Source organism: Magnolia sinica, chromosome 19 (assembly GCF_029962835.1).
Source record: "Magnolia sinica isolate HGM2019 chromosome 19, MsV1, whole genome shotgun sequence".
In the NCBI taxonomy this organism is placed as follows: Eukaryota; Viridiplantae; Streptophyta; class Magnoliopsida; order Magnoliales; family Magnoliaceae; genus Magnolia; species Magnolia sinica.
In genome coordinates this window covers 31,327,781-31,351,664 of record NC_080591.1, presented here as the reverse complement: position 1 = coordinate 31,351,664, position 23,884 = coordinate 31,327,781, and the positions used below count along the sequence as shown (strand labels likewise).

Below are 23,884 nucleotides of genomic sequence, written 5' to 3'. Positions count from 1 at the left end.
TACTTCGACATAAGATAGTGTATCAACACCGTTAATTCATTTTAACATATCATTTTAGATCATGGGCCAAAAAATAAGGCAGATCCAAATCTAAGGTGGACCACACCACACAAAATAATGGTCATTGAATGACCACCATCAAACTTTTTTGGAGCTACAAAATTTTTGGATCAAGCTAATATTTAGGTTTTCCCACCTAGGTTTATCAAACCTTGTGAATGGATTGGATGGCAAATAAACACCACGGTGAGCCCTAAGAAGCTTCAATTATGGACATCATTGCCACCACGGTTTTTGTGGTGTGGTGCACTTGAGCCTTACATTTGTCTCCTTTTTGGGCTCATGCCCTAAAATAACATATGAAAATGAATTGACGGTATGGATTGGCTGGTGTACCACGCACCAGTGACCTGGCTGGTGTGAGTACGTGTCGTGCGAAGATGAGCACCGACGTTCGTCGAGCTTCGGTTATACAAACAGTTCAAAGGAGTACAAAGTTACATAGTGTAATGTCTCGGAAAAATTTGTACAAGGACCCGAGTACCACCTCAGGCGGAAATCACCTAGGAGCAGAACCTTTAGCAATTAGGTTAAGATTAGTAAGTGCTAAACTAGAGTACTTGTGAAATTAGCACTAATCACTTTAAATATGATCTGCAAGACCTGAAACGTGCAGAGTCATTGACGCTACATTACCCTAAAATCTATAATCCATCCCTAAACCCGGTTGCTCTTGGGAGCACACCGAAACTCCATATCGGACCTGGACCGCACGTTGAAAGTCCGATAACCGCAAAACTATACAGCTATGACCGCATTACTGGACTTGACAACCCCTTCGGAAATCAAGTCTTAATTGTGTCTAGAAATGCACAACTTGAGCCCGGAGCAAAGTGTGTGAGAAACGTGAATATCTTTAGAAATAAAATTCGAATTTAAGTAAACTGAGTCGTGTCGCTTGCGGGCCAAATATAAGGATTCAGACCGTCAGAATCTGACCCAAATACACCCTCGGATCAGGGGAAATTTCCCATACATGGCAATGTACTTGTGGCCCTGATCGAGTGACGGTGACCATTGAACTGAAACTGGTCCGCCACGGTCGATCTGTAAATCCGATCGGAGCGAAAACTTAGCCTGACCTAGATCCAATGTCAGGGAGCTTAAGTCCGACCGCACGCAGAAAAGGGGGCTCCAGAAGTGCTTCGTTGGATTGGAACAGCCGATCTTTGGACATAACCTAAGTATACCATGGCCCTAGGGCCATTCCATCAGTTCTGGGCCTATATAAGGGCCTTAAACCCTCTCTCTCATATTCCATACGAATTTTAAACCCTAAGAGAGGAGAGGAAAAGGAAAGGAAAGAGAGAGAAAGAGAGAGAGAGTTGGAGATTCATCCTGGGATTTGATCCCGTTGCTCCACGCACTTAGCCACCCTATCTGTATCACAAATCCGGCGTTTCCGACAACGTACTTGGGTAAGAAAACCTATCCCTAATCTGTTTTAGGGTTTCAGATAGTGTAAGTTATGAAATAGCTAACCTAATTCATGCTATAGGTTGCCAATCCGCCATTGACAAAGACTAAGTGTCTAAAATGAATCCGTTACGTGTTTACCGGCATAAGGTGTGGACTATAAATGTATAGGTTATGGTTTTCAAGGCTTTCAATGTCGGTTAATGATTTATTACTGACGTGGGTGCTATTTCACATGCCAAATACGATGTTTGTTTCGCGTTTCAGATATATATGAACTATATTGAGTTTAGTGTATTCCATGTGTTTGTAGAAAGGGTCGTATACGTATGGAATTTGAAAATGTGTTTACCATGATTAATTGCTGTGTGTTTATACTAATTGTATGTGTAACAATTCCTTGGCCAAAGGATTTGCCCCAATACATGTTATGGCCAACATACGTCGTGTATGTTAAAAAGTGTAGTCTCAAGTGTTTGTAAAAATGTCCGAATGAACTAGTAGTTAGTAAATTGTACTTTATATGATTGTTGAGATATGATTCTCAACTACCTTAATTATGTGTATGATTTCCTCCATGTATTTATACTACAGTGTCTGTTTAGGTATGGAATGTATATGTGTGAATTCATGTTTAAGTTGTATTTCCTAATATGCTTAAATGATTGTATGAATTGAAATTATTGATTCATTGTTGCCTTGATTTTCTCATATGATTATCTGCTGAAGTTGAATGCGCTTGGGACTATAATATAGTCCAGGCAATAGGTAACAGGCCTTGATTTGGTGGCTGAGGTTGTTTTCGCTCCACAGGACGTGTTCGATGAGTCCGAGCCGTACTTTGGTTGTCGACAGTGGTTAGGCCACACGGAGTGCTTGTGCACTTCATGTCGATCAATTCGATGTGCGCTCGTACCAGTCGAGCTCGTCAAGTAACCCAATTGACCCGATGTATGTTCACCATGTATGGACGCTACTGCTTGAACCTAAGGTACCAACTTACCACTAGAAATCCCGTTAACCTTGGTACCTCGATTCGCTAAGTCTCATGAGCCGAACATGGTGGTATGGGACACCGTGGTCGAGCTGTCGGCCTACGCTGGGGTGATGAGCCTCCCCGTAGTGTCCAGTGAGCAACACAGCCTCGTGAGCCGAATATGGTGGTATGGGACACTGTATTCGAGCTGTCGGCCTACACTGATAAGGTGACGAGCCCTTTGTAGTGACCTCGAGCATACTCTAAGACCGCGTAGAGGCGACGAGCCTTTATGTAACAACAAGAGTACATACTAGGCCTGCACTGATCAAGTGACGAGCCCTTTGCAGTGACCTAGAACCGTAACATCGTATGAGATTTTCTAGGGCTGACGACCCTAGAATGGATCATCGTTGGGAATTGATATAAGGGAGGTACCTTAGCTTCCCAATCTTGCTGTATGAAGAAGGTCTAATAAGAACTCGGTAATCACGTTCATGCACCGCATTACGTGTGCGTTTGGCGTAGCAGGTCAAGCACTGAGGAAGGGTTGCATGCCGCGATCGTGAGATGAAGTCGCTGAGGGAGAGTAGGCGAGGGCATGCATCATTATTTCATATCATTCTTGCATTAATCAGAGTATTTAGAGATGTTTGATTGTGCTGTTTTATCATTACTGCTTGACTGAATTGATAACATGTTAACCTTTGCTTTATAGCTCCACTGAGTTGATCACTCACTCCCACGTTATGGGACGGTGTTTTAAACACCAACCAGACCCTGTTGTAGTTTCAGGTGATGGCGCAGCCTGCGAGGCGGAGCTAGACTTTGAGGATGATGAGGAGGCATTCTCATACATGCAGTATTTAGGCGGGTTTAAATAGACCGTTCTGAATCGACGGGGCTTCAGGGCTGATATTTTGTAGTGGACTACCACATTTTGACATTTTGTATTTTGAAATAATACTTGTAACTATTTGACCTGGTAACATGATCATACTTGGGAGACTCACAATCACTTACATACTTTATATACTTATCACAGTCTTCCGCTTGTGTAATGTAATTGTCTCCGGAGTATGATATGCTGTTTTGGTATAATCTCATTCATGTTAAATGCACTAATACGGACAAAATTTAATCATCATCATCCATGTTGCATAAGTGATGTGTTGGAACTCGGGAGTTGGGCCGATGCTCGACCCCCGATTTTCAGGGCGTTACACATAGGCTCCACAATAATATATTTATTATATCCACACCGTTCATCCATTTGGAAAGATCAGTTTAGATCATGAGCTCAAAAATGAGTCATATCCAAAGCTCAAGTGGACCACACCACAAATATCAGTGAGATAATGATTCTCACCATAAAAACATTCGTAGGGCCCACCATAATGTTTATTTTCCATCCAATCTGTTCATGAGGTCACACGGACCTGAATGAAGAGGAAAAACAAATATCATATCGATTCAAAACTTTCGTGACCCTCAAAAGGGTTTCAATGGTAGACGTTTAATCTCCCACTGCCTATTTCATTGTGGTCCACTTGATCTTTGGATCTGTCTTAATTTTTGGCTCAAGCCTTACAACGAGCTCGTCAAATGGACGAATGGTTTGGATATAACATATACCTCATGATGGGACCCACAAAATTTGGTGACATCAACACACCATCCAGGTCGGTGGTGTGCGGTACACTAGCCTAGCCGCATCCCGTAATAAGGGCTCAGAGCCCTTTTTTTTCGAAGGAGAGAGGGTTCCGGCATTTCGGAACCCTAAAATCTCTACCAAATCTATCATTTGGCCGAGGTTTTCTACGAATTTCGCCGAGAATTTCTCTGGATTTCGCCGAAAATTTCTCTAGATTTCGCGATTTCTCTGAATTTCAACGGATTTCGCCCAAATCTCTCCCAAGTCAGAGATTTTGTTGCTGTGATTCAAATGGCCCTTCAAATACAGCTTCCGATTAGGGCGATCTCCTCTACAGGTACCGAAATCTACTTGTTGAAAGTTTTTCTTCTTCTTCTTCTTCTTCTTTTTTTGAATAATGATGCGGTACCAACGTCCCGGAGTTGTAGTATCGTTGATATCGCACGATATCGAATGATATTTGGTGATATTATGCGATATTTATCAATATATTGATCCATATAAAGTATTCTGCAAAATTTTTCAAAATTTTAGCATCTTTTGAAGGGTTTCATATCGCTGGACTGCGATACTGATAATATCGGCCTATATATTGGCTGAGAGTATCGATATTTCGAACATTGGTTACATGATGACTTTGAAATAGATTCCAGTTAGCAACAACTTTGGCTGGTGGTATCTGAATAGGGACAAAGTATAATGGGGATGTTAGCTAGTTGCCAGCTTCTAATTCCATTGTTTGATCACTGAATCTGAAGCATTGATGGGATGTCTACCTGTCTGAAAGGCAAACCCAGAGCTTTGATAGGGAGATCAACAATTTTGCAGCAGACAGAGACAACACGAGGGGCTCCATCTTTATCATGGCGATACTCCTCTTGAACATATTAACCTTCAGGCCTGTAAACAACCACCTTGAAACAGCCGAGGATATCTTTGAAACCCAGAGCTTCAAACATAGAATCAGAGCCGAATAACACTTCATCTGTGTATTCAAAATGCAAAACAGAGACGGACCAATCTTCAACTCGCGACCATTGGATGAGACCAGACCCAACTGCTTTGACTGTGTGGATCTCCCGCTCGTTAGATGATCTGGTAGAGACTGTAGTGCATGTGAGTGATCCAGGGTTTAATCCTTGGTAGTGTTACCATTCAAAAAATAAAAATAATAATAAAACAAATAAATAAAAATAAAATTGGAATAATTGGAAAACCTGGTGACACGAGCATGTTGCATAGCTTATCGGTTGAAATGCCATACCTGGTTATGTTAGTGGATCAGAAGCTCAAGTACCTGTGGATTATCTTTCTGGAATTTAAAAAAAAAACATGAATGTTTGTTCCAACACTGCCATGTGTCACTTGATATGAGCTGCTCTTTTAGGTTGTGTTTGGGTGCACTGACCGAATTGAATTGTGGACATTCAGTTTAATTAAAAGGACATGGCACAAATTAAGGATGCTTCCTGCTATTCATAATGAGAAAGTAGCTCTCAGATTGCAGTTACATTTCTTTCATATCCAATTAAAAGTAACATGATTGCAATTTGGATTTCTCAATATGAATCCTTAGGAAGTAAACTGTCAGGCTGGAATGTGGTCATTACCACTTTATTAGAATAATAATTGCAATTCAATTTGATCGTCCAACCAAATGTTCCTGGGTACTGCCATCAATAGAATTTTGCGGAGATCAATGCAGTTGGCAGGCAGCTTCCTATGAAATTTGTACCATACAGCCACTGTATCTTCCAACTAGGGCTGGCAACACGTGGGTGGCCTGTCTGGCATGGCTTTGGACTGGGCTTGGACCTATTAACTTTACTCATGTGCTTGGTTCGGGCTTCTGTCATTTTAACCCATTCCCTACTTCATGTACTTGTATGCTATACTACGTATATGCCCATTTTCCAAGCATCGGTTAAGCAACACATGCATCTTTCATTAGACCTTGGTTTTCATTTTGCTAGATGTCCATTCTTTGTGCATGTGCAGCACACTTGACTAAGGGATGGATTAGGAATATTCACCTTGGGAAATGGGAATTTGATCAATTTTCTGGTCAGTTTGGGCTGGACCCTGGTCCAACCAACTTTTGTTGCTCTTGGGTTTGGGCTTGCTACGCTGGACCCACCCTGGGCTCAGGCCTGGGCCTTATACTGTTGGGTCAAGCCTGGCCCAGCCCAAACATGGACCATTCCAACCCAACTTCCAATGTATGATAGAGAGCATTTGCATTGATAGGCATCACTGAACTATCATATACCATAACAAGTCAAGATGAACTAGCATTTACCCTTGTTGAATCCCTATAGCAGCAGCAACAGTCTTTAATGGTTTTCTTGGTTCTGACATGGTTTGCATTTGTTGAATATTTCAGAGAACAAATTATGGTTCACTCCGGAGTGCACTGGGAATGGACCTGATGGACAAGTGGGTCCAAGCCCACGAGCATTTCATGTTGCGGCTGCCATTGACTGCAATATGTTTGTCTTTGGCGGGCGTTTTGGTGGCAAACGGTTTGTTTTTTTTTTTTTTCCTCGTATGCTTGTTATTCTCTCTCTCTCTCTCTCTCTCTCTCTCTCTCTCTCTTGGCTTTTATGTGGGTGCTTAATAAGTACAAACATGCTAAGACTAAATTAAATTCTTTTCAGGTTAGGTGACTTTTGGATGCTTGATACCGGTAAGCCTTATTCAATTTCTTCAGAATTTAGATCTCCAGGGATGCAGTCGTGTGGGATTTGTGCTTCTGACAGGTTTCATAGGTTCATCTATAAAACGGTCTACCGGCTAAATTTGGAAATACAAAGTAAAATAGAAGTTGCTGCTCATAGCTCCCTGATCTGCCATAATTCTAACCAGTGTTCGAAATATCGGTATCACGTTACATATTGCACCCTTGGGATATAGATACGTATCGGTTATTGCATGGGATATATCGGTTGTATCGCGTAATGTATCGCTGTTGTTGGAAACATGGGGAAACATTGAAAAATTGGCCAAAATTTTCAATGAAACTTCAGTGATTGTTAAAAAAGACATCAATACACTTATAAATCAAAACATTATAAAAAACAAGTGCTCGTAATAAGTTTTCTTTGAATGGGGTCCTAATCTATGCTTCGTCTAATTGAATTGATATAACTATATTCAAAGTCTATTCCTATAATGTATAAATGTAAGAAGATGTGTGGAAACATAAGCAATACATTCAAAAGCAAAAGAACAATCACTAGATCGGGTTACATACATGTTTGATTTTATGTTCGGATACTAAGATTGCAATCGATTTGCGAGAAATTGGGAAATTTTGATTTTGATTTTTTTTCAATTTTCCGCAACTCGGTCCATCTCCTCCAAGTCTCAAAATTGAAGAAAAATCATGGATTTATAACAATTTGACAATTATTTAACATGATTTACAGGGAAAAAAAAGGATCGAAAATAAAAAATGCTCACTAGATTGAACATGTGAGATGTATTCCACTACTTATATGTTTCGTATCGCATAGGTGGGATACAAGATATATCGTGGGTTATATTAGCTGATATTGTTGATACTTAACATTGATTCTAACTACCTGATGAAATGTATTTTGCATTTGAGCACTGCTCATGCTATGGCTACTTTTGAGAGTAGAATCTAGAATCTTATTCTCCTATACGTGCTAATATTGTGCAAGATTAGTTGCTCATCAGGTGGGCCAACATGTAGATGTGATTTGGCTCCAAATTAGGCCAGTCTGGTTTTCAGGTGGACCCACATGTCCATTTTTTATGCGCGGTCCACCTGATGACTAGATGAGTTTGGTTTTTGAGCCATGACACATACTAATGCGGGGGCATTTTCACTTTGGGCTTGAGTAGAGTGGCTTGTGGGATGCAGGGTACACTCGGAGTGGGCGTCCCGCAGAGCCCATGGATTTGGGGCCTGTGTGAGATAGGTGGCTCATGTGAGGCGGAACCCATGGATTTGGGTCCTATGAGGGGGTGGAACCCATGGATTTAGGGCCCACAAGGAGTGTTTAGCCAAGGACCTAACCCATGGATTTAGAGCTTGAGCTATGAGATAAAGGGATTAATTCGCCATGCTTTATCAGTTTGAGCTTTTAGAGCAAGTGGTTAATTGTCCTGCATCAAATTGATCTCAGAGTGGGATGTCTCATGCTTGAGACTCCTCATTGGGAGTGATTAATGTGGGGACATTTTCACACCGGGCTTGAGCGGGGTGGCTTGTGGGATGCAGGGCACACTCGGGGTGGGTGGCCCGCGGAACCCATGGATTTGGGGCCCGTGTGAGATGAGTGGCTCGTGTGAGGTGGAACCCATGGATTTGGGGCCCACGAGGAGGGTTCGGCCGAGGACCTAACCCATGGATTTGGGGCCTGAGCTATGAGATAAAGGGGTTAATTCGCCATACTTTATTAGTTCGAGCTTTTAAAGCAAGTGGTTAATTGTCCTGCATCATATACATTTTGGAGTGCGGCATTTGAATGGTTAGTGTGCCACATTGACACATGGTGAGAGTAGGTTTTGAGGTCATGCTCTCATGAGTAGCTATCACATTTCACTTTGCATTCTCATTGCCCGTTCCTCGTTCTTCCTCATCTACGACTCTACGTATTCGTCTCCACATCACTTATCACTTGGACATATGCGACACATGAAAATATATTTGCAATAAGTTCTCTATTTAATTTCGTTTTCAGCAGTGAGCCTGTAACCTCTATAATGGCACTTCTCAATGTTCCTTTCGTCAGTGTTCAAAGTATTGGTATCGCTAAAAGTTTCGTTGGCCGGCAATACGAAAACAATATTGATATCACTGATAACCGGAAATGGGGGGAAACATTGGGGAAAACAGTGGAATTTTTCAGTAAAACTTCAAGAGATGCTAAAATACACATATTTACGTATTTAGGAATAAAAAAAATTACAAAAAGAATGCATACATAATAAGTTTCCATTTAATGGGGGGCTAAAAGCCTATGTTGTTGCAAGAAACCAATTCAACCATCCTATCTCTATCCATCCAACCATACCTTCCATCCAAACATCTGTCGATATTTCAGAATATCGACAAACAATATTTTGCCAAGAAATCGTCAACAACTGGAAAGAAAACGAAAGATTGTGGTCTCGATATCACCCATGTTGCAATAACGATGATATCGTCAACAATTTGAACACTGTATACAACCATGTGCCCATAAAAAAAAATTGAAATGGATTTTTTTTTTTTTTAATAAACGGATTTTTTACGATATCGATACATTGACAATATTATCGAAATATCATCGATACACTAGCAATATAGGCGACACCTGGAATTTACATAGTTGAAAATATTGGTGATATCGATATGATAGCAATACAAATGACACCTAGAATTTACGCAATCGAAAATATTGGCAATACATTGGTGATATTGATACATTGGCAATTCTTAGCGATACATCTCTGATACTTGGAATTTCTGAGACTACCAGTGTTATCGGTAGGGGTGTACATTGAGTCGAACCGAGTCGAGCCGGCCTTAGCTCGACTCGGCTTGGCCACTAGCTGACCTCAGCTCGAACTCAGCTCGGCTCGGTTCGGTCAGCAGCTCGAGCCAATTCGAGCCAAGATCGAGCCGAGTTCGCCATTGCAGCATTTTCACAAATACCTGGACTGCACCTTCAAAATCTCACTGTATTTGAGACAGCAGCAATGGTTTTATAGGTATTTTATCAAACACCTTCTAAGCAACATAAAAATCAAGAGCAACATAAAAATCAAGAAAAAAAGGGTGTTGGTTTCATGTACATACCTTCCTTGCCACCAGCCACACTTCTTTGAGGCATTTCATCAAACACTTGGTGAGCAACATCAATATCAAAGTAACCGAGTCACCGAACTGGTTCGATCTGAGTCGAGCTGGGGCCAGCTCGAACTCGGCTCGAACTCATTTTCAAGCTCAAAAAATCAGCTCAACTTGACTCGAAAAAGCTCGATTCGAGCTGAGTCGAGCGAGCTAACCGAGCTAGCTCGGTTCATGTACACCTCTAGTTATCGGTATTGCTACCTGTGTTATTGATATCGCCGAGATACAAATAATATCGGGGATACTCCAAACAAAAATCTCGAAAAGTCTGATACATTGTCCAATCTTCAATGTTCCTTGATATTTCATCATAAACTGCAGATTGGATGTTTCATGATAAACTACTCAGGGTTACTTGAAACTTTTCTCGCCTGTTATTTTGTGCTCAAAATCGCCCGTGGCCTTACTGTATTTGTTTCAGATATCTGGCAGTGGTCAGAATTAACCAGTTATGGGGATTTACCATCACCACGAGATTTTGCTGCTGCTTCAGCTATTGGAAACCGCAAAATTATCATGTGGGTATTGCTGCTATGGTTTGTTGATGTGTTCTTTTGATATCAGACGTTTTGTTAGTGTCCAAAATCATAACCATATATTAATTGGATGCAGGTATGGCGGTTGGGATGGCAAAAAATGGTTGTCGGATGTGTATGTCTTAGACACAAGTAACCTCTGTTGCCTGTGGTTTTGACATTTCTTTCATATTGGTGCTGTACTATATGGAGATCAATCCAAAATTCAGGAAGGGTCTTTAATGGTTTTGTTCATTGTTATGTTCCCTTGAACAGTGTCACTTGAGTGGACAGAGCTATCTGTTTTAGGTTCATTGCCACCACCCAGATGTGGCCATACTGCCAGCATGGTTGAGAAACGATTGCTTGTCTTTGGTGGCCGAGGTAAAGTGTTCTGCTGTCTTTCATCACTATATTCTGGACTTCTGGTATGATTAATTAGTTCTTTTCCCTGTGTGGAATATGCTTTGCTTGCATCTGTTCTTAGACATGCTAATATGTCATTTTTGTTTTCCAGCAAGGTCTTAAGATTCATTTTTTTTTTTTTTTGTTTGGTTTACCCATGGGCTGAGGCTGTTATGACTCGTTCAGTTTAGGCTGAAATGAACCAGTTGCCCAATGACTCATCCATAACATATACGAGTTTGGGGGGTTGAGTTTGTTTGTTCTCCAACTAACCCAAGTCAACTTAGACCAGTTGACTCAGCTTGGGCAATTCAAAACCCTAGTTTCTAGAGTAGCTTTGAATTTCTTGTTTGAGACATACCTAGAATAAGAAGATGGCTTGTTACTTAGTAGAGATAGATTCAAGATCAGTTTGCTCTTGTGGCTTCATTATTTTCTCATCTTAGAGGATGGGGCATTCTTACTTATTCTTTGAATCTCGAACATCTCTTCCTATTGCATTTTCTTTCATTTATTTTATTTTATTTATAAGACTTGTTATTAGAGCACCCAAGAATTTAACTTGCATGAATGATTCCCAATCGACATGTTTCACTTTATAACATATACAACTAAATGTGGCCAGATCTGGTTAAGAAAACATCTCTGACATTTGTTTCATTACAAGGGGAAGATTTTCTCAATGGATTCCTTTATAATAGAACAGAATTGTCACGCATATGATTTAATGTACACATGCATTTAATCGATATCACTGAAACGTGGAATGGTGCTTGTCAAATTTCTTGGGCAGTTGATTTGGAAGCTGAACCATTGATCATCTTTAGCCAACATTTATTTCATAGAACTCTGTATGGAGTCAATAATTCCCTGCTGCATGAATATCGTGAATTGGTACTTACCTGTTTGTTTGTCAACTTTGATAGGAGGTGGTGGGCCCATAATGGGTGATTTATGGGCTTTGAAGGGTCTGATTGAAGAAGGTATGTTAGTATATCCTAGCTCATGCCAGTTACACTATTCATTTAGATTTTCTTTCTCTTGGATTTTGAGCTCAGAATTTTCTGGTCTTTGCCTATTATGTCTCCCTTGTTGGGTTTTTGTGAACTGTTTAGTTTTGTTTTCAATTGTGATAATATCATCTGTAAGTTGATCATGCAATGCAATGATTTTCTTGGTTTTAGTTATATGAATCTAGAGGAATTAATTATAAGGAACTGATCCCCAGCAAATGTAACCACACGTGGAGCCTATGGTTCCATGATCCGGACTGTTGATCTGATGGACATCTCTGTGGACCGAGGATGTCCACAAACCTCCTAGATTGGAAGATCCTTACCTTTGTTCAATGAACTTTTTTCCATAGAATTTGGACTGTTGCTATATGTGTGTGTATGTGTGTGTGTGTGTGTGTGTGTGTGTGTGTGTGTACTATGAGGTCGACCTCATGGGAACTTCTCATGAGGTCGAGCTGTGGGCCCCAACATGATGTGTGTCTAACATCAATACCGTGCATTTGATGGGTCCCCTTTAGGTTATGGGATATCCCAAAAATCAGCCGTATACGGAACTCAGGTGGGCCGTACCATCTAAAACCATGTGAAGACATGACTAAAACATATCAAGGCACTTGTTGGGGCCCACCTGAGTTTTAGATGCGGCTGAAACTTGGTCTAACCCCTCATCCAAGTGCGACACACACAATGGATGGGCTGGATTTGTGAAACACATCTCGGTGGGCACAATAAATGATTATGAATGTTTTAATGGGAGGATAACCCCTCTCAACTATTGTATGTGGTGTGGTCCACCCAAGTCATGGATTGACTTGATTTTTAAGCCCGTGGCCCAACATGGAATGGTGCATCTGACTGATGGGGTAGATGTTCGACACACATCATAGTGGGGCCCACACAGCTCGACCTCATAGTACCATTTCCCATATATATATATATATATATATATATATATATATATATTCTTAACCGTCTACCTGCCAAAGCAAACTGAACGTTTGTTGAGGATCGGTATACTACAGTTCCTCGAGAATCTACACCATAATTCTGTGAAAGATTTATGGTGAAGTTTTCTTCATTTGTTCGGGTCAGCACTCAACAGTGGCACGCCAGTCACATTTACTTGGCAATATATTTCATGTAGTTGGTAATAACCAGTGTTTCAAATAGCATTCATAGCGCAATGGTAGCGTACGCTATGTAGCGTAGCCATAGCTGTAGTGCTATGTAGCATAGCTAAATAGCGTGAATCCCCTGTAGCGTATGCTACATGGGGTACGCTACAGGGGTCGTAGCGTACGCTACAACCTCATAGCGTATAGCATTTGTAGCAGACACTACAATGTATTTTAATTTAATTTAATTTTATTTTATTTTTGTTTTTTTTAAAATTTTAAAGTTTGTTTTTTAAAAGTGTGTAAAATTCACATCATAAAAAACCTTAAAATGTAAAGTTAAAACCAAACCTTTTTATGTTTACTTTCACAGTCACTTAAAATGGTGGTGATCCTTTGTTAAATTTGGTGTGAAACTCACACTAAAAAATCTTTAAGACTAAAAAGAAAAAGGGTTTTGAAAGAGGGTTTTTGAAAACCCCTCTTCACATAGTTGACATTTGTATTGTACTTAATACTCTTAACCTGTGGGATTTTTATTACTTTTCATACTTGTGAGTTGTGAATTGTGGTTTCAATTAGACATTATTAATTAAAGTAGTTTTCTTAGAAAGTTATTGATGCAATAATTATTTGATTTGTTTTATAACTTTACATATGTAGATTAGCTTTTGATAAATGATAATTAATAACTTATTTGAACATATTTGAAAAAATGAATCATCTGTTAGGCAATTTTGTATTTTTTGCTTAAAAAAACTATTTATAATATTTTTAAATTAAAAAAATAGAAGTATCGTGTAGCTTAAGCTATACGCTACGCTATTTACACTACACGCTAAAGAGGGTTGAACGCTATGCAACACGCTACTGCTATTTAAAGCACCGGCAATAACTCACAACATGCCTTATAACCATGGAAAACAGAAAGCTGGATTAATTGGAATATATTCTTGGAGTAGAAGTTGTAAAACTTTGATGAATGAAGTTTGAAACTTCAAATGCATTCCCCTAGACACAATAATTGTGGTATTTAGTAAGATAAAGAATGGAGGGGACGCCTAAAAAAAAATGAGACCGAATGGGGGGCTTCCATGCTTTCTTTTTCTTTTGTTTTTGCATTTCTCCACTTTCCACCATAATTGTGCTTGGTAGGACAGTAGTTTCAATAATTATGTTGGTGAAAGTAAGTTTTATTTTTTATGTGCTCGTATGCATGCATGTTAGCCTTCACTAAACTTTACTAGCAAAATTGATTGGATGGTCTAAAAATGGAAATTGATTGTATGGGTGGGTGGGTGTGTGGCTGTGTGCACACATGCACACCTTTATTGACCTTTAAAATGGAAATTGATTGGATGGTCTAAGCCATTCAAAAGTAGGTAACAATCTCATTGTAGGCTAAGTCTCTTTTTGATTGTAGGTAAAGTAGGGGAATGTAAGGGAAAGAAAAAACGTGACATTAGCGGGCAGTAAATTGACATCAACACTAGGGGAAGCAAACCATTTGTACCTGTTTGTTTTGCTAAAGAAAAGCCATAGAAAATGCTTTTCCTTTGTATTTGCAACTGTTTGGATTGCAATCCTATAAAGGGAAACCTTTTTCCATCCAAAATTGCCATTTAAAACATCACATCAGAGACCGACTCTTTTCCCTCCATTTGACTTTTTGAAAAATGTTATACTCTCTTGTCAAGGAGGGGAAAGCAAATGCAAACACTTTGTTGGTTGTCAAAATCGTACGATTTACAATATACGATTTGAGTCGAATGTTAAGCAAAGCGGTTTGAATCTCACCTTTGAATCCCTTTTTATATGAATCTTATGATTTTATGATTTGAATCCTACGATTTACGATTCAAATTATACTTGTTTTTCTATATTAAACTTCACTTGGCTTTCATTTTATGTTTTAAAATTAATTGTGGCTTTAAGAATCATTTAGAAAAAAACCTTTCCAAAAAAAAAATCTTTATAAAAGGTAAATTATTTTATTTTGTTCTTGATAAGAAATTAAATGATATATATTCTCTTCAATGTTAAATCATAGAGTTTTCTTTTTCTTACTTGTTGAAACATCAAATTAATATATGACTTATCTGGAATGTTTTTATGGATGGTTACGATCATGTTGACTTATTTATATGTAATGATGGTTAGAAATCAAAATATCTTCTTCTTTTTTTTGTCGGTCTACAATATCAAATGCCACTTTTCCAATGTGATTTTCTACATTAAAGAAAGGTAACAAGAACATAAATTATTAAAGGATCCTTTTATATTTTTAAGGAAAATTTCTTGAAAGAAAAAAAGCGAGGAAAGATTAGAATTCTTTGACACCATCACGATATGGTATTACTTGGTGCATATTGATGTCTTGCTAAGTTTTAAAGTTTTATTTTATTTTATTTTTTTTAAAATATATTTTTTATATTTTTAAGAAAATCGTAAAAATATTACGATCTACGATACAATTCAACTCCTATTACGATTTGTGATACGATAACGATTTTGATAACATTGGTTGCAACATCTTTTGCCTACCAAATAGTTGCAAATGTCTTGTCAATGCAAATTGGTTTCATTCCCTAGTTTGGTTCTATCCAAATGGGCCTTAAGTTTTGCATGGCTTAGACTTTGGGTTTTGGGCAATAGCTTATTCAAGAGGTCTTTGGTCTAATAGATGTTCCCATTCAATTAGCACATTCATCGTTAGTGTTGTTGTAATGTAGGCGCACATTAGCGTCATCCTTGGATGTGCTAATTGGTGTAAACCAAAGTTGGTTGGACGGTCTAAATCATGCAAAATTTATGTAACAAAGTTATTGTACGCTATGTTTTGCATGGCTCATGCTTTGAGTTTTGGGCAGTAGCTTATTCGAGAGGTATCTGTTCTGATGGATATTCCCGTTCAATTAACACATTCACTTTTAGTGTCAGTGAAGGTTAACTAACCCCCCAACACCACACCCCCCCCCCCCCCCCCCCACCGCGTGCATGTGTGTGACTGATTTATTTATTTATTTACTTGAACGGTTCTGTTGCCAACTACTTGAACATGTCTTTTCTATTTTGGCCCAATGGTGGTACATGAGCATGTTGGCAGGCTTGTTTGGTGAAGCTCTAGCAATTATTTGAAAATTACCCTTTGTGTGAAGTATGCAATGGTTGGGCCATGGTGTATTGGGGGATGGTCTAAATCATGTAAAATTTATGTAACAAAGTTATTGTATGCTATGTTTTGCATGGCTAATGTTTGGGTTTTGGGCAGTAGCTTATGCAAGAGGTCTCTGTTCTGATGAATGTTCTCGTTCAATTAATACATTCACTTTTAGTGTTGGTGAATGGTTGGTGAAGGTTAACTAAACCTGTGTGTGTGACTCTTTTTTTTTTTTTAAACTCGAACGGCTCTGTTGCCAACTACTTGAACATGTCTTTTCTATTTTGGCCCAATGGTAGTACATGAGCATGTTCGCAGGCTTGTTTGGTGAAGCTCTAGCAATTATTTGCAAATTACCCTTTGTGTGAAGTAAGCAATGGTTGGGCCATGGTGTATTAGCATGGGGTGTGAAGGATTGGCATGTGAGTGGTGTTTGGTAGGCATGTATTGATGGGCTCCCTACTATTTTATGCAGCTAACTGCTCGAGCATGATCCATGTGTGTGTGTGTGCCTCATGCTCACTAGTAATGTCTGTCAACTACCCCGTCAGGCATCCTTGACCCTTTGCTTGCTTGCCCTTCGGGGTGTGTGCTGGATTGTGGTCTCATGCGGGTGTTGTCAATGTGAGCCTTAGCAATGGCCATTTTAGAGCCTGTGTGAGAGAGGAGGGTTGATCTGCCAATTGTAAAACATTTGCCAATCTAGCATTTAAAAGCCAACATTGCTGGGATGATGCATCTTGATTGTAGATTGATCATATCTGTGTTAAAGTGACATTTTGAATGTGTGGGCTTGATGTAAAACAGCCCCATACAAAGGATATTTTGAGCATTTTAGAGAATCTCTTATGAGATTTAAAATCTATTTAAATAGTTGTTTAGTTTTCTGTCTTAATAGTCTATATCTATCTAAATAGTTGTTTAGTTTCCTGTTTTAGTAGTAGTTCATCTTGTGTCAATCTTTTAGTGATTTTATCATGTCATAGGTTAGTCTAAAAGCAGTAAAGTTTAGATTTGAAAGATCTTAAATTCTAATCTCTTGTATTTAGTCCTATGTATAGACCTCTATGGTCACTTTTAAAAAAAAAGAAAAAAGAAAAAAAAAAGAGACCTCTTAAGGTCATATTTATTATAGAGTTGATTATAATGAGATTGGAATAAAAAAGTGCGAGCTTTGGGGAAATTAATCTCTTGCAAAGGGAGAGAACCCTAAAAAGATCAACTATTTATTTACAAAAATCCTATATTTTCCTCTTCTTTTCTCTTTTTCTCATTCACCCTATGTCAAATTGGTAATAGAGCAAGTTTTGCTCTTAGGGCTCGTTTGGTTGCTTATATTTGAAATGCATTGGATTCCAAATCCCAAATACACTGGAATCCAATGCATTTGGAATCCTCATTTGTGTTTGGTATCCAGTAATTGGAATGCACTAGAATCCAAAGTTTTTGTTTGGTAGCCTCTATTTTGAAAGCATTGGAATCCTGCACTATATTCGCAGAAGCTTGAATTTGATTTACTTAATCATCTACAATATACCAAAATGGTGTACACGTGTAGCATTGTAGATAGTCATTGTAATAAGCTCATTGAAACATACATTTTGGGTAAAATTGAGGAAATTCCAAGCCTTATCACATGTACGAGTGCCATCATCACCATCATGATCATCGCCACTATCATCATGAGTAGCACTACTGCTTTTAGGACCCTTTGCCTATGCTCGTTCCTAATTGTTTTCACCATCATTAAGTGATTGTGGTTAAGCTTGTGTAGTATGAGCTGCACTTTATCCTTCTCTACCCGGACGTTTCTATGAGTAAGAATTGCAACTCTGTTATGACTCATTAATGCAGGGGCATTTTCACACCGAGCTTGAGTTGGGTAGCCGGTGGGATGCAGGGGCACGTTTGGGGTGGGCGACCCGTGTGAGGTGGGTGGCTTGTATGAGGCAGGCCCCACCCATGTGATGTGGGGCCCACGAGGGGGGTTCAGTTGAGGACCTAACCCATGGGATATGGGGCCTAGGCTATGAGATAAAGGGATTGATTCGTCACACTCTATCAGTTTGAGCTTTTAAAGTAAGTGGTTAGTTGTCTTGCGTCAAAGTGGTATCAGAGCGGGATGTCTCATTTTCGAGATTCCTCACTGGGGGTGATTAATGCTTGGGCATTTTCACACTGAGCTCGATTGGGGTGGCCTATTGGATGCAGGGGCACATTCGGGGTAGGCGGGCCATGTGAGGTGGGTGGCTTGTGTGTGGTGGAACCCATGTGATGTGGGGCCCACGAGGGGGGTTCGGCCAAGGACCTAACCCATGGGATGTGGCGCTTGGGCTATGAGATAAGAGGATTGATTAGCCAAACTCTATCAGTCTAAGCGTTTAGAGCAAGTGGTTAGTTGTTCTACATCACTTATTTGGTGGCTTGTATTTGAAATGCATTGGATTCTAAATCCCAAATACATTGGAATCCAGTCCACTTGGAATCCTCAATTGTGTTTGGCATCCCATAGTTGGAATGCACTGGAATCCAAAGTTTCTGTTTGGTAGCCTATATTATGAAAGCATTGGAATCCTGTAGTATATTCATAGAACTGTAAATTTGATTAACTAAATCATCTATAATATCCCAAATTGGTGTGCATATGTAACATCGTGGGTAGTCATTGCAATAAGCCCATCAAAACATGCACTTTGGGTAAAATTGAGGTCATTCCAAGCCTTAGGTGGGCCACAAAAGTGCCTACAAACATGCAAATGTCTACTTTTCAACAGGTTTAAGAAGTTCTAGGTCAAAGACTATCCATCTTGGGCCCTAATGATGCGTACATGAAATCCACTCCCAACATTAGATGGGTCATGCAACATTACGCCTAGGGCCACAAATTCAAACTGACCAATCATTCAGGTGGGCCACACCAAAGGAAACAGTTGGGAGAGAAACTTCCCCTTGATTTTTACAAGGTCCACCGTGATGATTATATGAAATCCACTACAACCATTAGATGCCACATGAAAATTTAGGCATGGGTCCCCAAAGTAAAACCCATCTGTGATTGAGGTGGGCCACACTAATGAAAATAGATTAGAGGGTCCCTATTGCCCTGTACACTGTTTCCAATCGTGTGGTCCACCTAAATCACGAATGGGGCTAATGTTTGGGCCCTCATCCTAACATGGGGTGAAGCAATGTTTTAAATATCGTTATCGCATAATGTATCCCCTGGGATATGGATACGTATTGGTTATCGCATGGGATATGTCGGTTGTATCGCATAATGTATCGTTGTTGTTGAGAAACATTAGAACATTGGGAAATTGCTCGAATTTTTTAATGAAACTTTAGGGATTGTTGAAAAAGACATCAATACACACTTATAAATCAAAACATTACAAAAAAAGTGCACATAATAGGGGTTTCCTTTGTATGGGGTGCTAATATATGCGTTGTCCAACTAAACTGATGCAAGTATATTCAAAGTCTATTCATATAACTTATAAACCTAAGAAGACATGTATGGAAACACAAGCAATACATTCAAAAGCAAAAGAAGAATCGCTAGATTAGGTTACATATATGTTTGATTTTGTATTTGGATACAAAGATTGCAACTGATTTACGAGAAATTGAGAAATTTCGATTTTTCCAATTTTCTGCAACTTGGCCCATCTCCCTAAATCTCGAAATCAAAGCTCCGAATCCATGATTTTTCATAGAAAACATGAATAATCATAGATTTATAACCATTTGACACTGATTTAATGTGATTTACAACAAAAAAATGGATTGGAAATCGAAAACGTTCATTAGATCAAATAGGTGGGATATATCGGCACTGCCTATGCGTTTCGTGTCGCACAAGTGGGATACAAGATATATTGTGGGATATATCGGCCAATATCATCGATATTTAAAACGCGAGGGTGAAGCACCTGGTGGTTGGAGTGGATTTCACATAAACATCATGGTGGGGCCCACCTGTACTACTAACCCCTAGGCCAACCAGACATAACCACCTCCCCAAATTGCTCCCCTTCTACGTTTCCAGCAGCCGGAAAGATAGCCATTGGAGACGATGCGTCTCGAATCACAGCATTTAGCTGTGATTTTGAATCCTCACTTTTCGATGATTTGGAATGCATTCGAATCCAAATCTCTCCCGTTTAGGTGCCAAATGCAAAAAGGTGCATTTTGGATTTCGATTACACTCAAATCCAGGTTGCCAAAAGACTTGGTAGGAAATTTTTTGTTTGGCTAATAATTTTATGTATACTTGGAATTTTTTCCCCTTCATTTCTAAAAATAGTCCTAACCCTGTCCCTAAACTGGCCCCAACCTGCTCAACAAAGAGTCCCATTGCCAACCCTTTGTTAGCCCAAGTGGAACTAAAATCTACCCAAGTTTCAGATCACAGCCTGTCAATTATTGTTGAGATAGCGAGAAACTGATATTCTTACACTGTGTACAATTACTCCTATCTGGATACGTTTTAAGTGTCCTTACCCATCGTCTGCTTCATTATCCAGGATAGATTTGTTATCAGCATCATTTGTCCACCTACTGTCCTCCTATAAGTACTGCAAGTCAAATCATTATTCCTATCCTCACTACAGAAGTACATTTATTGGGTATTCAGAAACGTCTTGTAGGAGATGCGTGAGGCATGCGGGGAGATAAGCAATTGCTAGGAGAATCTAAAGAAGGCACAAGAGAAATTTGTGAATTAGCCCAAGCCTGCAATTGCATAGATGACATGTCTAATGATCCAAAGGATTGTGGCTAGTGAAATTGTCATGATCCTTAATAATACACGCAAAGAGCCTATTGTTGGATTGATTGAATCCGTCAATAATCTAAAAATGAATCAATTGTGAAGACTATTGATGAACCAATGTAGTGAGTGACAGGTGGAGCGAAAGACAGATTGACAGGTAGTTTGGCAGGAAGGAGATGAACAACCTGTCAATCATGCCAACAGACTATGGAAATTGTTGAGTTGAGAGGGGAGACAATGGCATCACCCCAAACTGATCGGAGCACACAAATAAAAGGCTTATGATGGTAAAGATGATGCAGAAAAGGCAGAAAGTCAGTTGCAACTGGAAGGGAGGCACTTTCTCTAACTAAAATGTACATTCACTGCAAGCAGCTCCATTACCAGGGACAAGATGGAAGCCCATCATGGGGGACATGCGTACCGAAAGAGCAAAAGCCAACACCTAGAATGTGGAAATTACAAAGAGTGAAGAAAAGGTGGTGTGATCTACCGCACCCTATGGCACAAGTGGGTCCAACCCAATGTGTAGGCCTTTGCCATCAACTTCCCCCAAAGTGGAATAAGGTTCTTCATGGAGGCATGCCATGTTCGATGACCAACACCACCTTTAGGCTTGAGGATGAGTTTGTTTTCAAGCTAGGGAGATTGATGCATCCTGATCATAGATCTATCATATTTGTGTTAAAGGGACTCAAGAAGGGACCCCTTTGATTGTGTAGGCTGGAGCCTGGAAATAAAACAGCCCCAAACTGTAGGTTGTTTGGACATTTTAGAGAAAATCTTTTATTAGATTTAAAATATGCTACATAGTTGTTTTACTTCCGGTTTTAGTAGTTGTCCATCATTTCGATCTTTCAATGATTTTATTAATTTGTAGGTTTGCCTAAAAATAGTTAAGTTTGGATTTGAAAGATCTCTTTAGATCTTTTTCTCATGTATTTAGGTCTATATAAAGATTTCCAAGGCCATATGTATGGTAGAGTGGATGAATGATGGGATTGGAAAGAAGTGAGTTTTGGGAGAAATTATTCTCTTGCAGAGAAAAACCCTAAAAGAATCAACTGTGGATGTGCAAAAATCCGATCTTTACCTCTTCTTGTCCTTTTCTCATTCACACTATGTCATGGGAAAAAGGCTAAGATGATCATGATTAATTTCATGGTTTTATCTCTTATGAATTTCATTACCTTAAGCAAGAAACTTCTAATTAATGCTTAGAAAGTTTTGAATTCACTTCTTGCCTCTAGTCTCTGTTTGGATTTGCTGAAACATAAATTGGGGAAACACCATTTCCATGAAAACGGCGTTTCCATTTTTTGTTTGTTAAGTTTTTAGAAAATGTGTGTTTCCATTTCCCTCTTATTTCCTAAAAAATGCCTCTTTTTCATTTCTTTGCGCATACTTATGAAACATCATTTCTAAGAAATTGAGGGAAGTGAGAGGAAATGACCCTATAAAGTGGCCCATGGTAGTCACATGTGCCACCGCCCATCTTCTAAATGGCACACGCAACCATCCATCTTCGTGTGCCTTGCATGTGCCAATGTGCCACCGTCCATCTAAAAGTGTTGCAAGTGTGACAATGTGCCAGCCACCTATCTTTTAGTGCTCCATACCCCAATGTGCAACGTGCAACATGTGCCACCCTCATCTTCAAACGCCCCATGTGTGCCAACACGTGCTATTGAGCCACATGTGCCACATGGCCACCATCCATCTTTAAGTGCTTCACATGCGCAACATGTTTCAATGTGCAACATGTGCTACCGACCACTTTCAAGTGCCGCACATGTGAACACGTCCATTCAAGTGCCCCACGTGTGTTGCACATGTGCACCACAATCCATATTACATGTGTCATTGTGTCAATTGTGAGACGTACAAACACCCATCTTTTAGTGTTCCACATGTACAACACATGTCACATGCCACGTGTGGCTATCCATATTCAAGCAACCAATTTGATGATATGACACATGGCCACCATCCATCTTTAAGTGTTTCACGTGCATGACATCTGTCAATGTGCAACATGTGCTACTGACCACTTTCAAGTGCCCCACGTGTGCACACGTCCATTCAAGTGCCCCACATGTGTGCCACATGCGCACCACAATCGATCTGAAGGCACCATCATGTGTCGTTGTGCTGCATGTGAGACATGTACAAGCAACCATCTTTTAGTGTTCCACATGTACAACACGTGTCAACATGCCACATGTGCAACATGTGAGACTATCTATATTCGAGCATCCACATGTGATGATGTGACACGTGTGCCACAATCCAACTTTAGCACACATTTGTCACCTTTTGTCTTCGAGTAAAATTTTTCGTGAAAAATTCCTTTTTTTTTTCCCAAGCAACATGTTTGGAAATGGAGGAAATTTTTCAAGAAAATCTTGTTGAAAAACAATCAAGAAAAATGGCTTTTCCTTTCTCACCAATTTTTAGAAATGATATTTCTTGAAAAATGACATTTCCCCAAAATTTTCTCTAGGAATCCAAACAGGTTCTTAAGTAACTTCTCTGAAGTTTAGGTAGGATTTGGACATATTGTCAAATGGTAGTAGGAGGGACTTTTGAGCTAACTAGGTGCCATGTGTGTTTATTGTGGTATTAGAAAGCATGGGACTTTAAGTGGGTGTTTGGGTGGGAAGCATACTACATGCTGCGAAATAGGTCAACGTGGAAAGCAGTGGACATGTCAAAGGTCATTGGCCAATATATTTTGTTTTATTTTTTGGTTGATTTCCATGGAAATGTTCAAAGGTCACAATGGCTAACAGAGAAAGGTGTCTTGGAGCATCGTGGAAATACCCATGGATTCACTTTTTGAGAAGAAATCAATTTACCCATTTTCTAAGGAAAGGCGTAACCATGATGCTCAATTTCCACAACCAGTTTTTTTATAACACAAATAG

The 23,884-nt window shown here is 39.5% G+C and overlaps 1 protein-coding gene across 3 annotated transcripts in view; it reads left to right on the top strand.

The window, feature by feature from the left end:
- LOC131235609 (protein GLUTELIN PRECURSOR ACCUMULATION 3) overlaps positions 1–23,884 on the top strand; it is an 88,037-nt gene that overhangs the window by 22,242 nt on the left and 41,911 nt on the right. For 2 of the 3 annotated variants that reach the window (XR_009166231.1, XM_058232860.1), the window contains exons 3-8: positions 6,490–6,628; positions 6,764–6,792; positions 10,394–10,490; positions 10,585–10,640; positions 10,764–10,871; positions 11,819–11,875. Coding sequence is in view for 2 of the 3 variants with exons in the window: in XM_058232860.1 (XP_058088843.1) it covers positions 6,490–6,628; positions 6,764–6,792; positions 10,394–10,490; positions 10,585–10,640; positions 10,764–10,871; positions 11,819–11,875 (486 nt within the window). In the remaining variant the exon portion in view is untranslated. The remainder of the gene's footprint in view (positions 1–6,489; positions 6,629–6,763; positions 6,793–10,393; positions 10,491–10,584; positions 10,641–10,763; positions 10,872–11,818; positions 11,876–23,884) is intronic. The other variant, XM_058232861.1, reaches the window with a different exon arrangement.